At 39.5% G+C, this 18,217-nt stretch overlaps 1 protein-coding gene across 2 annotated transcripts in view; it reads left to right on the top strand.

The window, feature by feature from the left end:
• The window catches only part of PDE11A (phosphodiesterase 11A), a 306,712-nt gene that overhangs the window by 219,818 nt on the left and 68,677 nt on the right, over nt 1–18,217 (top strand). For both annotated transcript variants that reach the window (XM_080670943.1, XM_080670944.1), the window contains one exon: nt 8,433–8,542. In XM_080670943.1, the coding sequence (XP_080527069.1) occupies nt 8,433–8,542 (110 nt within the window). The remainder of the gene's footprint in view (nt 1–8,432; nt 8,543–18,217) is intronic.

The raw sequence follows: 18,217 nt of genomic DNA on the forward strand, positions 1-18,217 counted from the left end.
AAAAAAAAAAAAAAAAAACTTCTTTGTGGGAGAGGCAATTTTATATAAAATGGTGGAAATTTAGTTCACTGGAAACATTGTTAATGACTTATTTATTCCATGCCTCTGGATTCCAGATTTTTGAAATGAAAGCTTCAACATTATTCTCTGCTTCTAAAGAGATATTTAAATAGCTGAAATTTTCCAAATATTTTTAATTCCTCAGAGAAACAGAGTATATAGTGCCATTCATAATTTGTGATTAAGACTAGGAATAAAAACCTGCAGGTGAAGAATAATTATACAAATTCTCTTTATTTACAGAGGCTTGTAGAATAGAGATTCCATCGAGCACATGCATAATGAAAGGTGACAAACACACTTCTTATATTCACAGTAAAGACCAGATAAAGGAAACAGCCATGCTTTTGTTTGTACTCTGCAAAATAACAGGCATGTAGTGGAGCCAAGGTTGCAGAGACAGTTTTTGGTTTTATAAATGATGTACGAGCGTTGACAGATTTTCCAGAGTGGGGGTGGGGAGAAGGTTTCCTTAAGAGTCAGTGTTCTTTACTCTCCCATAAATGTAGTCATTAGCACTTTGGGCTGTGCCCTGCATCCTGGAGGGCTCAACAAAGACGCATTGAATGCGTGGACTTAGTTTGGGGTAATATTATTCAAGGAACCATGTTGTTCAGTGTACAGTGTTTCCCCCCAAAAAAAACTATAAAATGATGAACAACTATCACTGCAAGAAATCTTGTTCTTTCATCCTATCACACTGAGGTTCAGCTAGGGTTCATACAGAATATTATGATCTTGCAGAATTCACTGAATATGAAAAGAGAAGAGCACATGATCCCATTAAAATTTATAGTGGTGCTAGCCGCGTGGCGCTGGTGGGGAATTGCAGTTAAACACTAATAATGACCAAATATCACGGCAAACACACTGACACCCCCTGACATTTCCTGGGGGCTTCCTAAATCTTAAACATGGAGGTAGCATGTTTAAGTCCATATTTGTGTTGTCAACAAGGTTATTTTCACAGATAAGCCAAGCCATTTAATTGATAATTCAAACTAGAGAGCAGAAGGGATGTTTAGGGAGAAAAATCCGTCCTATTCGCCAGCTTGAGGAAAATGTGCTGTCTGTTGCCTGCCGTCTGCCATCTTCAGGGAAGCCCTTGATTTTTGAGGTGGCAAATTTCTTCTGAAAGATCTCAAAAACACAATAGGAACTCTTTTCCCCAAGAAGAAGAGAACCATTTGAATTTTAAACTGAAATATTTTTTATCAATAACCAGAATCCTAATTTCAACAGAAAAATAATTGCTTTTAGATTGTAACATTGAAAAGTACAAAAAGAGCTTCAAGTTTTGTTCTGTAACAGACTGTAATAAAGTAAAAAAACAACAGTCATATCTGTAATCATCAAACATCATTTTACATTGCATTTCCCTACTAATAATACAATAATAATACAATAAAATCTGTATGTTAGAAAAATCAATTCTTTAATCTTCATGTAAGAAAGATTGATTTCCAGTATAACTTTCAAAATGGCAAATTTTTAATTTTAAAAAGGAGTGATTTTTAATGTTTTTGCAGAATATCAACACAGGGCATTATAAATTAACTATGGAGCTAATCTATTTGAATACATTGTTTAAATTATACTTAAGACTCTTGCCTCTTAATCTTATAAGAAGGTTTCTATTTTTATTCTCTCTGGCCACATAATCAGAGCTCCAATCAAGCACTCTATGCTTCTAGCTGACATTCCTTTATCCACATTTATTTTATAAAAAGAAAAAGGCAAAGCCACACATAATTAAGAACCTGGTGTGCTAATAACCAAACATACAATTGGACAGAAGGATAATCCAATCCATTTCCTCACACAAGAGAGTAACCTCCATAACTCACTTTAAGCGCTGCCATTCATGAGTTATGGGTCATTCCCTTTCTAGTGAAAATAAATTCTCCCGCACCGTCAGCCAGGGCTGAGTATTTTTCTTAGGACATGTAAATTGTAAAACCGTGTGAACATAACCATGCCCGGCGTTTGGGGAAAAGGCTAAGCTCTTACTCATGGACATGGGCTTGTAAGGAAATGTATGTAGTTTGGGGACTGGGGCTGCCTAGTTACAATATAGCATTTTTGATTAAAGTGAATTTATTCTTGAGATTTTTATGGTGTTGGTAAACTGCTTAATCTGTCACTTTGTGTTTTATTACGCCAGCCGAATCCTCCAGGTCAGGGAGACTCACAGCAGAGCCAGGGTCGTTTATCACAGCCTCCATTTCCACGGTTTATGACTCAGTAGTGGCACTTTCTTGGGGCTGAAACCTGGCACCTGAGGGTGTCCAGCTGGGAGCTTTAAAAAGTTTTAATTTTTTAACAGTTTCATGTTTAATTTTGGCTGAAGGATGGCTAGTAAAAATTTGGGGAAGGTTAGAAGAGGTCTCATATTCTTGAACTTCATCAACCTGGCCTCCAGTGTCTCTGGGAGGGGGCTGCCTCTCGGCACCATTAATGCTGAGCACGCGATCTGCTTCATTTTCTGTTCTCACCAACCACAGGTTAGACTATATATCCAATTCACTAGTAATTTATCATAAAATATAAACTATATTTCTAGACATGAACAAAATATGCCATCTTGGTTCTCAAAAAATCATACAGTACATATATTCTTAGTGTTGAAAGTTAAATCCTTAGGATCTACTATGCATTTTCTTTGGTTTCTTTTTGAAATACAGTAGGTGTGCTACATACATAGAGCTATGTTTATTGTATTATTTAAATTGAAGTAGAAGCCTTTTTTTTTACATCTTGTTAAGATATTTATCCTGAAATTTTCCTTATACCACTTGTATATCTTTTTGTACCTTTTATCAAAATATAAGAGGAGAGATATATTAAATGGTTTTTATTTAACCCCATCAGGACTTCTTGAAAATGAAATAAAGCATATTGATAGATGCCAAAGGTTTGCTTTGAAATACTCCAGCAAACAAACAAACAAAACGATGCATGTGAAAATATAGATGAAACAAGACTGGCTAAACATGGATTCCTATTGAAGTTAGGTAATGAATACGTGGAGGTTCGTTATCAGATTCTATTTTGTGTATGCTTTTGACTTTTCAAAATGAATAATTTTTAAAAAGTTATTATACTAGTAACTAATGGGTTAAAAATTAAGTCATAGAAATGATTTAAAAATAACTAAATAAAACTGATTAAAATCAATCCAATTTTTTTATTCGTGCATCATTTACTCAACACATATAATTATACCTGACACACCATTAAGTTTTGCAGCCTTGCCATTCTGAGATTTATATGGGCAAGCATTTTCAATATGATTTGAGAGACAAGATATATCCAAAGTATAACTTAGGTTTTATGATTTGGTAGTGAGTGCCTTGAGAAGGTTCTGGTTGTAAAACAAAGTATTTAAGTGTAGACTGTAGAGTCCTTCCAACTCTGTGCTTAGTAAGAAAAGGATCATTGTAGATTTCCATCAATATTTAATAAATATCAAGTGAAGATTTGACTACAGAAAGAAAAGCAAATTTGACGAAACTATCCCACTCCTGTGGATAATTAGACAAAGTACAACTGCTCTGTATTATATAGTATCCTCTGGTGAAGGAGACGTGTAAACATGGTGCTGGATGGTGGTGCCCTAACACCTGGAAAGGTTCTGGTCTTTGGGCCACAAAATGAGATAGCAGTACCTATTTTTTTAGCTTAGCAGATCTAAATATTGGCAGATAAACATTACTGTAAACATCAAGGGGGCATGACCCTTCAACCTAGATGCTGCGGTCTGTGCAGAGGGTTTTATTCACAGGAGAGGATTGTGGTTGGGAACACCTGCTCTTGTCTCCCTTGTGCTTTCATCACATGCCATTTCTGGCTGGCAAAGATAGGATCCTGTTTTGAAAAGAAGATAGGCTATAGCATCAAGCAGCATCAATTTATTTGTAAGCACTCTTGGTAAGCAATTGAAATCTGCTTCCACCTTAAACTTGATCAAGTCCTCTGCCTAAAATCATTGCTTTGGAGCATATTGAATAGACTGATACCCACCAGCCTGCCCTAGGATTTGCATGTTGAGAGGTGGCCATTCCATCCTGAAGCCAACAAAATAGAATCCTAAAAAGAAGCATGCTGGGCCAGCTGTAAATGTCTGTGGAGCCCAAACATGTGTCTTAACAATGGTCTCACCACTCTGATCCACTCACAACTGGGGTAGTGATTGAAGGCAGTCTTTTCATAGAACTTTCACTGACAGACACCTCATGTGAAGGACAGTCTAGCAGAGCAGGGCCAGCCATCAACATTGCAATTTGGGGCATTTGTTGGAAGACACCAGCACTTTGTATGTAGCATTTACATGAAACCCTCAAAGAGCACTCTTTGGCTAAAGTAAATTTAATTTTAATAATATACCAAACAAAGGCCCTAGACAGTGACCCTGCAATATTGCAGGTTAGAACTTAAGGAATACCAGAAATTAAATGGAAATGCTGCCTTTCAGCCCTAAGCTCACACTTCCAACTTGAAGTTGTCTATAGATTGGCTGAGACATGATGACAGAGTAGGGACATGGTGCACAGATTCATCTAGAGGAGGCCCTTCCTTGAGAAATCATGTTCTTCAAACCCCTAGGAATTGTCTGAGCTGTACTCTTTTCTCTTCTGCAGAAGAAAGAAAAGGCCGAAGGGAGAAGCAAGACTCTACAAACACCTATCATGTGCCTTAGCCGGTTTTGCTCAGGGGTTAGAGCCCAAGGACTGAAGGGCTGTGGGTTTGATTCCAGTCAAGGGAATGTACCTTGGTTGCAGGCTCGATCCCCAGCCCTGGTCATGGCGAGTACAGGAGGCAACCAACCGATGTGTCTCATATTTTTCTCTGTCCATGATATTCCTGTTCACTAGGGTAGTACAGGATCAGCTTTGAAATAGGGGCACTTTCTATCTGGTTCAAATTTTATGTTGACCAAATGATAGGAAAATACTAGGTAGCCCAGGGGACCTTGTAAAACAATCTTACTGTTCGGGTCCTTTGGAGTTTCAGTGGTTATATGCTGTAGTGTAGTGGCTGGGGGTGGGGTTATCCCAGCTTACATTTTAGCCAAACAGAGGACTGTTGGAGGCCTTCTCAGAGGGTGCTCACAGACTTCTCCGGAGAGGGTGATGTGGAAATTAGGTCAGCATGTCTTGAATGTCTCTTTACCTAGGTATATTGTATTCACTGCTTTACATCTCTGATAATGGACCATGAGGAAACACAGGTGAGAAGACAGATTAAAATAAATAATAATTAGACCAGGAACAGAAAAGATATATTATTTGAAAATAAAAGACTAAAATAGAGTTGAGCATAGAATAAATGCATTCAAATTTCCTGCTGCCCCACCACTATAAATTTTATATCTTTTTAATTTTTTGTAATTTTTCAATTACAGTAGACATTCAATATTATATTAGTTTTAGGTGTATAGCATACTACACCTAAACATTTAGACATTTATATAGCTTACAAAGCGGTCCCCCAATAAGTCTAGTACCCATCTAGCACCGTACATATTTATTACAATATTATCGACTATATTCCCTCTGCTGTACTTACATCCCCATGACTACTTTGTAACTTCCAATCTGTACTTCTTAATCTCTTCACCTTTTTCACCAAGCCCCAACCCTCCTCCCACCTGGAAACCATCAGTTTGTTCCATGTAACTATGAGTTTGTTTCTGTTTTATTTATTCATTTATTTTGTTTTATAGATTCCACTCTGTTCTCTTTTGAAAGTATATTGTCTCTAGCAGGCGGTTTATTTTTCTCCTCAATGTAAGTGTAGGTCAGAAGGGATAGGACTAGAAAGAAGATGGATGAGGGTGGGGGAGGAGCAAACAGACACTTAGTGGCAGGTGGACACTTTTTAGGCCTGACGACTCTCAGAAACCATTTACCAGGCAGCTCTAAATCACAGTCAAGAGATAGGTGCTGCTTCAGTAACTTAGGTATCACGGTCGAGAGAGGCAAATGTTTTGTGTAACTGGGTGTGTGCTGTTTTTCAGGGTTTCTTTATTCTGAGGATCATCCAGAGGTGGGTTCCATAGTCTTCGAACACTACAAAATCATAGAATACTTTCTAGGAAGAGGGTCCATGGCTCTCATCAAATTCTCAAAAGTATCCATAATACAAATAGTCTGAGAACTTGATGCTGGATTTTCAGGAAGGGACATGGGTGGGAAGGAAGATGTTCTTCATAGAAGAACATTAGAGTAAAATATATTCCGTCACATTATATAATGGGTGATAACTGATAGCTTAAAAATAATTTTGGATTTTGATATTGAGTCTATTAGATGACATTTAACTTAACTTTTCCCTAAATTTCTAGTCAAATTACCTTAGTTTAACATTATCCCATCCCTATTCTTACTGTTTTAATGCATCAGCTAGTTCTAATCAATAGCATTTTCAAAGGTAAAATATTTCTAAATTTCTGTGCCATTTCATTGTTTACAGCATCAGTTTCTATGTAGCTTCTCACCTTTGTGAGAAGTATCATGAATAGTATTTCATACTTGGTAGACTTTCAGGTTTTACTTAGTATTAGCTAGATCCAAACCCAACTAAACTGACTTACAGTTTCAAGATGACAGATACAGATATTCATGTCCCATTTTCCTTCCAAAAATCACCCCCAAATAACAGGGAGAAGAAGAAACAAACATAAATTCCACCTGTCATGGAACCTTAATAAATGAAAGTAGAAAATGGAGGGAGGGTGGTTTATAGCTTAGCAGAGAAGAGGAAAGTCCAACCCAGGTGCCTTCAAGGTGAATGGGTAGAGGAAGGGGTACACATGAGAAACAGCCCCCAGAAGCTACCAGAGCTCAGGAACTGGAGGTATCAGATACCACATAAGTGGGATGTAAGGGCAATGAAAGCTCTGCCTCCCCAAGTCCCCATCCCCTCTCCATGTAGTCAGAGGGTTCCTCTTCCCTCACCTATTCAGGAAACCAGAGTATTTGCTGGAGAAACTGAACCCCAGATGTGGGGACACCAGTAACAGAAAAGTTAGGGTGACATACAACCTGAAAATAAGAAAATTAAGTGAAAGTCTATATCCTTAAAGGTGAGAAGCTACCTTCTCTTTTCTCAGAATGCCAAACCTGTGTTTATGCCATTTCCAAACAAGATATTGAAAAGTCCAGAGGAAATGAACTTAGATATGGACACATGGGGATCTCAGCCAGAAGCCAGCTGTCCATCTGCTCACCCCCTGATAGGGGCCCAGCAATCTGCAGACCCCCTCCTCACACACTGGTGTGTGGTGCATTCTGCATGCTTTACTCATGTGTGTGAACTACCAGGCACTTGAGGAAACCACTAAACAGAGAAAAAGAGCTCAGAGAAAACAGGCAATCAGGGAGCAGAGAGAATTTCAGAGAAATAATTAATATCCTCAAAAAAATAAAAGATGATAATGCATCCATGTGAGAAGAATAGAATGCTATTAGAATAGGAACAGAGGCCAAAAGAATGCTTCTAGATGAAAAATATTATTACTCATAGAAAGTAAGAGAGAAAAGGTCAATATGGGCAATGGGGAAAAAAAAGACGAAAACAAGGAAATCAATACAAGAAGTCCAGTGTCCAACCAACTGGAGTTCCAGTCAAACAGGACAGAAAACAATAGTGAAGAGAAAATTATTAAGAAAATTATAAACAGGAATGTTGTACTGAAGACATCACACCACACCTATGCGCTACACAAGCGAGCTGCAGAGGATAATAAAGAATTCCAACGATACTCCAGCTGATCCTCAGTCTGGTTGCCTAATCAAGACATGCACTGCCTTATTATCTGTACGAATTTAATCTTTCCGCCAAGCTAATATGAATGAAGGCACTTACAGAATGACATCTAGAATACCATCATGTAACCATTTCAGTACTTCTAAGTTGCTTCTTTTAATATTAAGGGGTGGGAGTGTTTTCTTTTGCACTTTTCATTTGAGTGGCATCTGGTGGATATAACATTCAGTTCTAAATTCACAGCCCCCTCTTCTCTACTCATCATTGAAATGTAGAATCACAGAACACATTTTGCTCTGGGCCTTTGTCAAACCGTTGCTGTATCTGGATAGTGCAGCCTCTTCTCTAAAAGGGGAACACAATGGTCTGAACTTTGTTCTGGCAGGCCAGCATGGGGCAACTTGACAGGGAGCTAATCCATCACTGTGGGATCAAGGCTGTGCAAGTGGCCACCCAACTCACTACCGTCTAAGGGGGTGGCAGTTAATCATTTCCTTAACTGATGTGGGTATGAAAACAGAGATGATTATTGCTGGGCAGACGAATCTTATCCATCCTCCCTGCCCTGGGCAGTGACTGTTGCCATTTTCTCTTCTTCTCAGACCGCCGGGTTTCAAGAGATTCTGACCGAGGTGGAAATTCTCGCGGTGATTGTGGGATGCCTGTGTCACGACCTCGACCACAGGGGAACCAACAATGCCTTCCAAGCTAAGTAAGTGTTCTAATTGTTGTTATTTTAATGCATTTGCCTTTCTGTTCAGAGCCAAAGGTGACCAGTGCTAAAGAGTAAAGCATTAATTTCTGGTATCTGAGGCCAAGGCCACGCAGGCTTGGGCTCGTGTGCCAAGGGGCCCATCCATCTTTATAATTCTCTATTCTTCTTTTAATTGCAAATTTGCCCTTCATGTCATGCTTGTTGATTTGGTCTGTCTCCCTTGAGCTCAGTCAGATAACAAAGCAGATTTTAAAGGGCCTATTTTTCCCCCCAGAATATTTGTTTTCATGACATTTGTAAGCCTTTTGGGCTTGCTACTCTAAAACCTGGTTTTGAGACTATTAAAAGAAAATTGGGCTTAAGAAATTTTAAATTTTATGAGGCAAAATATCTCTTCCTTCCCCAGTAGAACCTCTTCCAGGTGTTTTTTAGGTTGGATAGCATGTAAACTGCAGGGAAGAAAAGCAACGCCAGAGGAATGAGGCCTCTGCTCCTCGCACAGAAAGGTAGGAAACAAACAGAGATTGCATCAATGCTGGGAATGTGAAGGCACCTAATGTGCACAGGACAGAATAATCTGTTCTTAAGCAACTTGGACTGATCAAGATAGCTGTGGCTTTGTGACTCACACAGTGGCCAAGGCCATAGAATACGGGTGCTGGAAATAAGACCCAAACCCAGATCTCCTGAGTCTTATATTGGGGGTCCAGATTTAATGGTCTTACTACCTATCTGCAGACAAAATGATATGTGAGTTCAGAGGCTGGAGAAAAAAGTTTGGAGATGGAGATGTCAAGAAAGGCTTCAACAAAGTGGTATAATTAACTTTCAGATGACCGATTTCGAAGTCCCCTAGCAGGTGTACCCTTATAATCTGAAACATCAACAGAACACATCCCTTTCTGTTCCTCAAAATGCTTACCTATTGATACTTTGGGGTCCTGGCCACTTACATTTGCTCCTGATCTAGCAAATGAATTTTGACTGTGTGCCCTTCTCTATCCATCCTGGGTCTTATAGCCCATCACTTCAACCCAGCCTTCTCAATATCCTGTAGTTTCTTGACACTCTTAACTTTCTGTGACATCCACTCTGCAAAAACTCAGCCCCAGTTCAATCTAGCAATTCAATTTTATGTGACTCTGCCTACGCTTTTAAAGGCTTTAGTAGAAAATGTCATAGTTGTGAGAGTTTGAGATACACCAACTATACTCTCCCAACTGGTGGCATTACTAGATGCTCAGTATTCCCCAGATTCTGTGTCACCCATTGCTCTTAGCAGTTCCAGAAATTCTATATACTAAACACTCTCCCTTCCTAAACCACCTCCTGTCGACCACCTCCCCCGCTCCCCTCAGCAGATCACCTTGCCTCCTCCTTCACCAAGAAAATTGAGGCCATCAATCGAGAACTCCCTCAATTTCCTCCCCTGCCATGTACAAACTTATCTGTCTGGCCCCATCCTTTCCTCCTGACCTCCTATCTCAGTGAAAATGCTGTCCTTCCTCTTGTCTGACGCTAATCCCTCCACCTTGGCTTTGGATCCCTTCCTTGCTCCCTCCTCTGAGACCTTGCTCCATTAATCTTCCTCTCTCTCTGCCCTGTATCTCCCTTCCCCTTCCTACTAGCTTTCAGCATCCTATTAATATGAACAATTCCCCCCACTTCTTGAAAAAGTTCACCTCAATCCCTGCTTCTCCCTTTAGCTTCTGTTCTATTTCTCTTCCTTTCCAGTCAGTCTTCTTGGAGAGTTCATTATCTTCACTTCCCCAATGCCTGCCCTCCCACAGGACAATCAGTTTCACCTCACAAGGGGAACTGCCCCCAGTAATGCCACCAACGGCCCCTTTTCCCAGAGCTGCTGGACACTCTTATTGTCCTTCTTTCTTGACCCTTCTTGCCACGAGACCCATTTTCTGCTCCCTCCTTCCTAGAAGGCTCTCTTCCCTTGCCTCCCAGACAAAGGATTTCACCTACCTTTCTAGCCTTTCTTCTCAGTGTGCTTCAAGGCCTGTTTCCTCTGTCCCAGCCAGCACTCCTGATGTCCTCTCCTGTTTCTCTCCTGCTCTCCATGATCCTTCATGCAGGCCTTCACCCATCTACTGATCAGCCCCAAACCCAGATCTTAGATTCATAATTCTTTTCTTCTCTCTAGACACTGATTCCAACCACTTGAGGGGCACCTCCTATTGAAATCTCACAGTCACCTCAATCTCAGTCTTTCTGATTATACTGGTTTATTTTTCTCTGTCTCAGTGAATAGCACCACCAGAAATCCACAAGCCATCCAGATTCCCTCCTTAGTACCCCTAAAGTCAACATCTCTGTGTTCTTAAGTCACTACTGCTTCTCTGTCTCTCCTGAGTTGCTACAACAACCAGCCCAACTCTCTCCTCCAGGCTTCTTGCCTTGGCATTCCAGAATAATCTTTGTAATTCTCAAAGCTCAGCCCACTCTCCTGCTTAAAAGCCATTCACCAGCCTTCTTGGCTTCAGGATAGTGTTCAAATTCCTTAGTTTAGCCCTTTAAGGCCCTTTTCAATCAGGCTCCTGCCCAACACCCACTCCTTCCACCCCACCTGCACCCACACATCTATGCTCCAGACCCAAGGGGCTACTTGAAGTGCTCAATGGGGTCCAACTAGTTCACTTCCCCCTGCTCCCCAGTATTCCTGCCTGGAATGCCCATCTTCTCCTTTCCCCTGCAAGCACTACCCAGGGTTCTATCCTTGCTGCAACTTCCCCTTGTCAACTTTCTGTGCCCACATAATGCCCAAGTTGTGCTTTTTAAAAGTGTGCTTCTCACTCTATTTTAATTGCTGATTAACAGGCATGTCTCCCCTACTCCTTGAGTTCTGATGATGTAAAACAAATACCAGGAGCATAATAAACATACAATGAATGTTTGCTGCATGAATGAATGAATGAATGATGGATGCATGAATGGATAAGATTTTAACTATCTTACTACAGCTTTCAATAAAGTTTTATGACTTTTAAATAAGTATAACTTTTTAAAGATTATTATAAACACAGTTTTTATAGTCATAGGTTTGATGTTATCTTTACTTCCACAATCCCTAAAGTCTACTGAAGTGTCAACTGGATATACTTTCATCATATACTTACAATTCCTTATGTTTAAATTCCTGTATCTGCATTTCATTATATTTTTAGGATGTCTTTCTCTCTTAGGCAATGACATTATTGTATCTTCCTCTTGCATCCTTTCTCTAGTCCCCTACCATTCTGCCACTTCTGCATACAGAAAAGATATATGTGTTATAATTGTCTCTATAAAACAAGAGTGAGCACCCTGTGAGTTCTTTTAAGAGTCAAGTGTACAATATTTGTACCCAGATACCACTTGCCCTCTCCTCTCCTTGAGAGAGCCTGTCTATCACACTGAGAGGCAGACCTTCTTGATAGTTGACCTCTCAGCTCTTTGGACCAAGAGTACACCCCTAATTAAAACCCACTTAATCATATTTTATCTCTCAGGAATTTGGAGTTGAATTACCATGATATTGCTCAGTTACTGTTGACATCCAAGCTGCAGACTTGGGAACTGAGGCTGCCATTTGGGAGAGCTACAATGACCCCATGCCAAGCAGATAAGAGAAATGTGCAGAGAGAAGGAAAGAAACTAGATATTCAGAGAGAAGCAGAAAGAAGAGATTGTATAACTCTAGAGCCGCGGTTTGCCGCTCTGTTGACTAATGAATTTGCCCACCACTGACCTAGACTCTCGATTCCAATAAGTACAGGCTGTTGTTGTTCCTTGTGATTAAGCCCCTATCCCAGTGGTCAGCAAACTCAGTCAACAGAGCAGCAAACCGCGGCTCGTGAGCCGCAGTTTGCCGACCACTGCTCTAGAGAAACAGAGAAAGAGCAGACTTGATTTCTGGCTTTACATGTCTCCACTCCTATTTCCAGGAGACCCAGCCATACTTGTGATAATTAGGCCCCCTCAGAGTTCCTGGTATCATTTAATCAAACTTTTTTTTAGGGAAGCTGATTCTGATTTACACTGAGTGGCCAGATTATTATGATCTCTGAACACATAATAATCTGGCCACTCAGTGTATTTGTATCTCAAATGGGTACCAAAAGTATTCTAGACATTTGCTGGAGATCAACCACCTATTTGCCCTGAGCTTTCTATCAGCCAGTGCAAAGGGGAAAACTGATCAGGTGCACAATTTATAGTATCTTTGATATCAAATAAATGAGGTACTCAAGAGAAGTACACTGAGTGGCCAGATTATTATGCGTTCAGAGATCATAATAATCTGGCCACTCAGTGTATTTCTGTTCTTTGCAACTAACAGTCCCTGAGACAATGAAAAGAACTACAATTTACTTGTTGTTGACTCTCTCAAGTGCTCTCCCACATCCTGGTTAAGGTAGGTATTTTTGTCTCCACATTATGGGAGGAACTGAGCCTCAGGAAAGTTAAGTAACTTGGACATATTCGTACATCCAGAATGCAGTAGAGTGGTGTTTAGACCTGGGCTATCTGATTTCAAAAGCCATTCTTTAACCACCACATCATACTCCCTCATGACTCAGTGATATTTATTTTGGGCCTTTGGGCTTCTAGCTTCTTGGGTGACTTGCCATATATACGTGAGCTCTGGAAAACTTAAATATATTTGACACCCAGAAAATTAAGACATGGAGCTATAAAAGTCATAGAACTGAACTAGACCTTGGTAGTCATATTTTTAAACACCTTCATTTACAAAAATGGAAATAGATATACCCAGATCTTAGGTTACTTGTGAAAGATTAAACAGTTTTCAAAAATATTAGATAGATATTAAGTTTCTGGTACTAGAACTCAATTTTACTTTTTAATTTATTTTTGCATCCTCATACCATATTATCAAATCTGCCTCTTCTGAGATGATCTGATGTGTTTCCTCAAGATGATTAGGAGATGGGATATCCATCAGCCCTGCCCCTATCATATGGAGTCACTTTTGAACTTGGGACACCGAATGCCACCACCACCCAACCTCAGTTAAAATTTCCCTTGACAATGAATGCTGACAGAGAGCTTTTACAACACAGTGAAGGAACTATCTTTTTATTGATTAGATAAGATTTATTCACTAAGTGTGTGTGCCATTTTTTAGAAAATCCCTAGGAAGAAATCTACATCCTCATTTCCTTCTTTACTCCCCAATAATTGAGTGTTTTGTATGTGCAAGGCACTATGCTAGGCATTGTGGAGAAATAAAGAAGTGTAACAAACAGTGCCTTCCCTTAAAGTATTCACAGTCGAATTTCAACCTTTCAAGTGATTTGGAAATATAATTTAAATGCACCAATTATTATGTAAAGCAAAGTATATGCTACTTTCCCCTCCCCCCTCCACCCATATATAAGGCTGTAAAGAAACAGGAGACATTTAGCAAGGGACAAATTACTATATAAAATGCAAAATGCCTCTACAATAAAAAGTTGGTTATAGCAGAGTATAATTTATTCTCTTAGCCTTTCTGATAAATGAACCTTTGCATTTTCATATTTTATTCTTAATTTTTAAGTATTAAAGTACGTGCCATGAATGATCAATAGGTAGAGAGGGCAGCAATACCACAGTGCTTTGAAATTGCTCTGTTAACACCTCTCTCCTGTTTTCTCCAGGGACAGCGTTTCCCACTCATCCCCCTCTCTATTACAGCTGCCCCTGATGATTAAATATCAGTACCGAGCAGCTTTGTAGTATATTCTCCTAGGAGACTTCTGTTCATTTCTAGCATAATCTCTTATACTCATTTCTTGGGAATGAAAACCCATCTTGTCGCTTTCGGCCAGGTCCCAGAAGTGAAATACTGGGGCACATTAATCTGCCATGACAGCCTAATCCCATTCCTCACCACCTCCCAACAATTCTCACTTTCCTAATTACCTTTCATAGTTTTCCTTTTTTAAGTTTTCTATAAGCCGTGGCTGCACACTTCCGTTAAGCCTCTTTTTCAAAGCATATGCACATCTGGAGACGTTCTGAAGGCACACCTCCTTTCGCATGCCTGTTTTTGGTGCCTATGCAAAGTGCTTGAATGCCTGCAGGGACAGAATGCTTTACTTTGACTTTCCTTTTCAATAAGTTTCTCCTGTCCAAAATGGAAAAACTTTGGTGTGTTGGGATGCCATAGTCAGTAATGAGCATCATGAATAAGTACTGGAATTTGGAAACTCTTCTCTTCATCTCTCCTTCTCTCCTTTCTCCACACACCCTGCATAAATATATACATAAATATATATGGTATATTCACTATTAAGGCATGTGTGCCCCAAAGCTATTTATACTTACCACAGACAATAAAAATGAGGTGTGGAGTTGAAGTCCATTTTTTCCATATGTGATTGATTTGGACTTTTTTTTTTTTCAAAATTTATATGAAAAAGTAGAAGTGTACCTTTACACAAAGTATATTACATGAAAGACATGGCCTCTTTTAAAAAACTGATTTTATGATAAAGTAAGATTGCTTAATGCTGCATATTATGTTCCCCTCCTGCAGAACCACAATGCGTATCCTTACATTCTGGGAAATCCTACAATGAAGAAACAGTTTAACTTTTACCGTAGATCCAGCATTTTCCAAAAGCATTTGACCATGGGCTCTTTTTTTATTCCTGCCCAGTATGCCATTTAACATTTCAAATAACTGACATTTTGTAGAATATTTTTAATAAAGTTTATCCTAAAGATTTATTTCAGTTTTGCCACTAATATCAAGTTTTATGACTGTGCACTTCACCCTCGCATTCCTACAAGGTTCACAGCATATGTGTTTGTAATCCGAAGATGACATTTTGCTTCCAGAAAGGTGAGCGTTGTTAGTGTAAGTCTGGTCAGAGAAAATGTCCTACATAATTCTGGGGGATTGTGAGCTCCCTGAGGGTAACAGCCATGTCTTGCTTACCTTTGTATTCCACATGCCTGCAATCTGGCATCATAGCTATCATCAAAACTTATTGATGAATGAATGATAAATGAATGAATGAACGAATGAATCACAGTGTCTTCATAGCATTTTCATAGCATTAATCTGGTTCAATTGCAAAATCTACACATTTTTGTGATTAACTCAGTATTGTGTGAGGATGGGAAATGTAAAATGGAATTATAAAAGATAACGAAGAGAGAATCTGAGGATGAAGATGCTCAAACCACAGAAGTCAAAGGCTGCACCTGCACAAACTCCTTGAGAGTCCTTCTGATGAAATGCAGCGGTTCAGAAACCATGCGGATCTGGGGCAGAGGGAGAGGTGCAGCATGGAAGGCACCAGTGTATTTGTTATAAGCTGTTCCCTAGTTAAAGGAGGCCTACTCATACTGTAAAAAAGAAAATATAAAGTGATTTAGGATCTTCTAATTGCTTTAACTTTGTGTGTGTTCTGCTAAACCAATGTGATGCAGGGAGAGACAATATATTGCATCTTGGCCCTACTTTACATCAATGGCTGCTATCAGTAAAGGCCCATCCAGGGATGGCTGATCAATAGAAACGAATCATAGGAATCTGAGTCTGCGGTTAGTAGTTATCCTAATAGAATTCTGAATTAAATTTGGCAATATTCTTTCATTGATGACAACCAGCTTGACAAAAATTGAGAATCGAATATCAGAAATGTATAAGTTACAATCAGCTTTCTCATTATCTAAAGAGAAGAAGCTGAAAAACTTGGATGCTAATTCAGAACTTGTACTTACTAGCCCTGTGACCTTGGAAAAGTAGTATAATTTCTCTGAGCCTTGGTTTCCTCATCTGTAAAGTGAAAAGACGATACTATTTCACAGTTGTTTTCAGGAACAGATAAAATAATGTATTAAGTTGTTAATCAGTAGCCTAGTGCATGATGGGTACTCATGATAGCTATTATTCTTAATAACATTATTATAAAATATGTTAACACACTTAGGATTATCCTTCCGATTTTAACTATAACTTCAGACATACCACTGCAAGCTTATTAACCAAGCAGATAATATTTTTAAGCACCTGTTCCATGCCAAGCATATGCATATCACATGTAAATATGAAGTATTCTAGAATTTCTTTTAATTTAATAAATCTTTATTGTTCAGATTATTACAATTGTTCCTCTTTTTTCCCCCATAGCTCCCTTCCACCCGGTTCCCACCCCACCCTCTGCCCTTCCCCCCGCCACTGTCCTCATCCATAGGTGTACGATTTTTGTCCATTCTCTTCCCCCACACCCCACACCCCTTACCCCCTGAGAACTGTCAGTCCACTCCCTTTCTATGCTCCTGATTCTATTATAGTCACCAGTTTATTCTGTTCATCAGATTTTTTTATTCACTTGATTTTTAGATTCACTTGTTGATAGATATGTATTTGTTGTTCATAATTTTTATCTTTACCTTTTTCTTGTTCTTCCTCTTCTTAAAAAATACCTTTCAGCATTTCATATAATACTGGTTTGGTGGTGATGAACTCCTTTAGCTTTTTCTTATCTGTGAAGCTCTTTATCTGCCCTTCAATTCTGAATGATAGCTTTGCTGGGTAGAGTAATCTTGGTTGTAGGTTCTTGCTATTCATCACTTTGAATATTTCTTGCCACTCCCGTCTGGCCTGCATAGTTTCTGTTGAGAAATCAGCTGACAGTCGTATGGGTGCCCCCTTGTAGGTAACTAACTGTTTTTCTCTTGCTGCTTTTAATATTCTCTCTTTGTCTTTTGCTCTTGGCATTTTAATTAAGATGTGTCTTGGTGTGGTCTTCTTTGGATTCCTTTTGTTTGAGGTTCTCTGTGCTTCCTGGACTTGTAAGTCTATTTCTTTCACCAGGTGGGGGAAGTTTTCAGTCATTATTTCTTTAAATAGGTTTTCAGTATCTTGCTCTCTCTCTTCTGGCATCCCCATAATTCAGATGTTGGTATGCTTGAAGTTGTCCCAGAGGCTCCTTACACTATCTTCATATTTCTGGATTCTTTTTTCTTTTTTTTTTTTGGTTTTCTGGTTGAGTGTTTTTTGCTTCTTTGTATTTCAAATCTTTGACTTGATTCTTGCCATCCTCTAGTCAACTGTTAGATCTCTGTATAATATTTTTTTATTTCAGTCAGTGTATGCTTAATTTCTAGTTGGTCCTTTTTCATATCCTCGAGGGTCTCACTATATTTATCAGCCTTTTCTAGAAAATTCTTGAAAAACCTTATAACCGTGGTTTAGAACTCTATATCCAGTTGTTTGCTTTCCTCCATTTCTTTTATTTGTGATCTGTTTCTTTGTCTCCGCATTTTGGCTGCTTCCCTGAGTTGATAGAGTGGCTTTGTGTGCTAGGTGTCCTATAGGGCCCAGTTGCTCAGCCTCCCCAGTCACCTGAGGTGGACACTTTTGGTGCATCTCTTTGAGTGCTGTGTGCACAGTCTTATTGTAGTTAAGCCTTGATTGTTGTTGGTATCACTGGGAGGAATTGACCTCCAGGCCAATTGGCTGTGAGGATCAGCTGTGTCTATGCTAGGAGAACTTCTGTGCTGGAGACACCCTTATGAGAAAGGACTTGCAAAAGCCTCTGTGCTCAGCTTGGATGGGGCAGAGTCTCAGGGCAGAGCAGACAGCACCGGTTTCCCGTCAGCCCTGCCCTATGAGGCCCCTGTGTCTCAGTGTCCCTTGGTAATCGCTGCAAGCACCTC

This window comes from Plecotus auritus (assembly GCF_963455305.1).
Source record: "Plecotus auritus genome assembly, chromosome: 5".
NCBI classification, from domain to species: Eukaryota; Metazoa; Chordata; class Mammalia; order Chiroptera; family Vespertilionidae; genus Plecotus; species Plecotus auritus.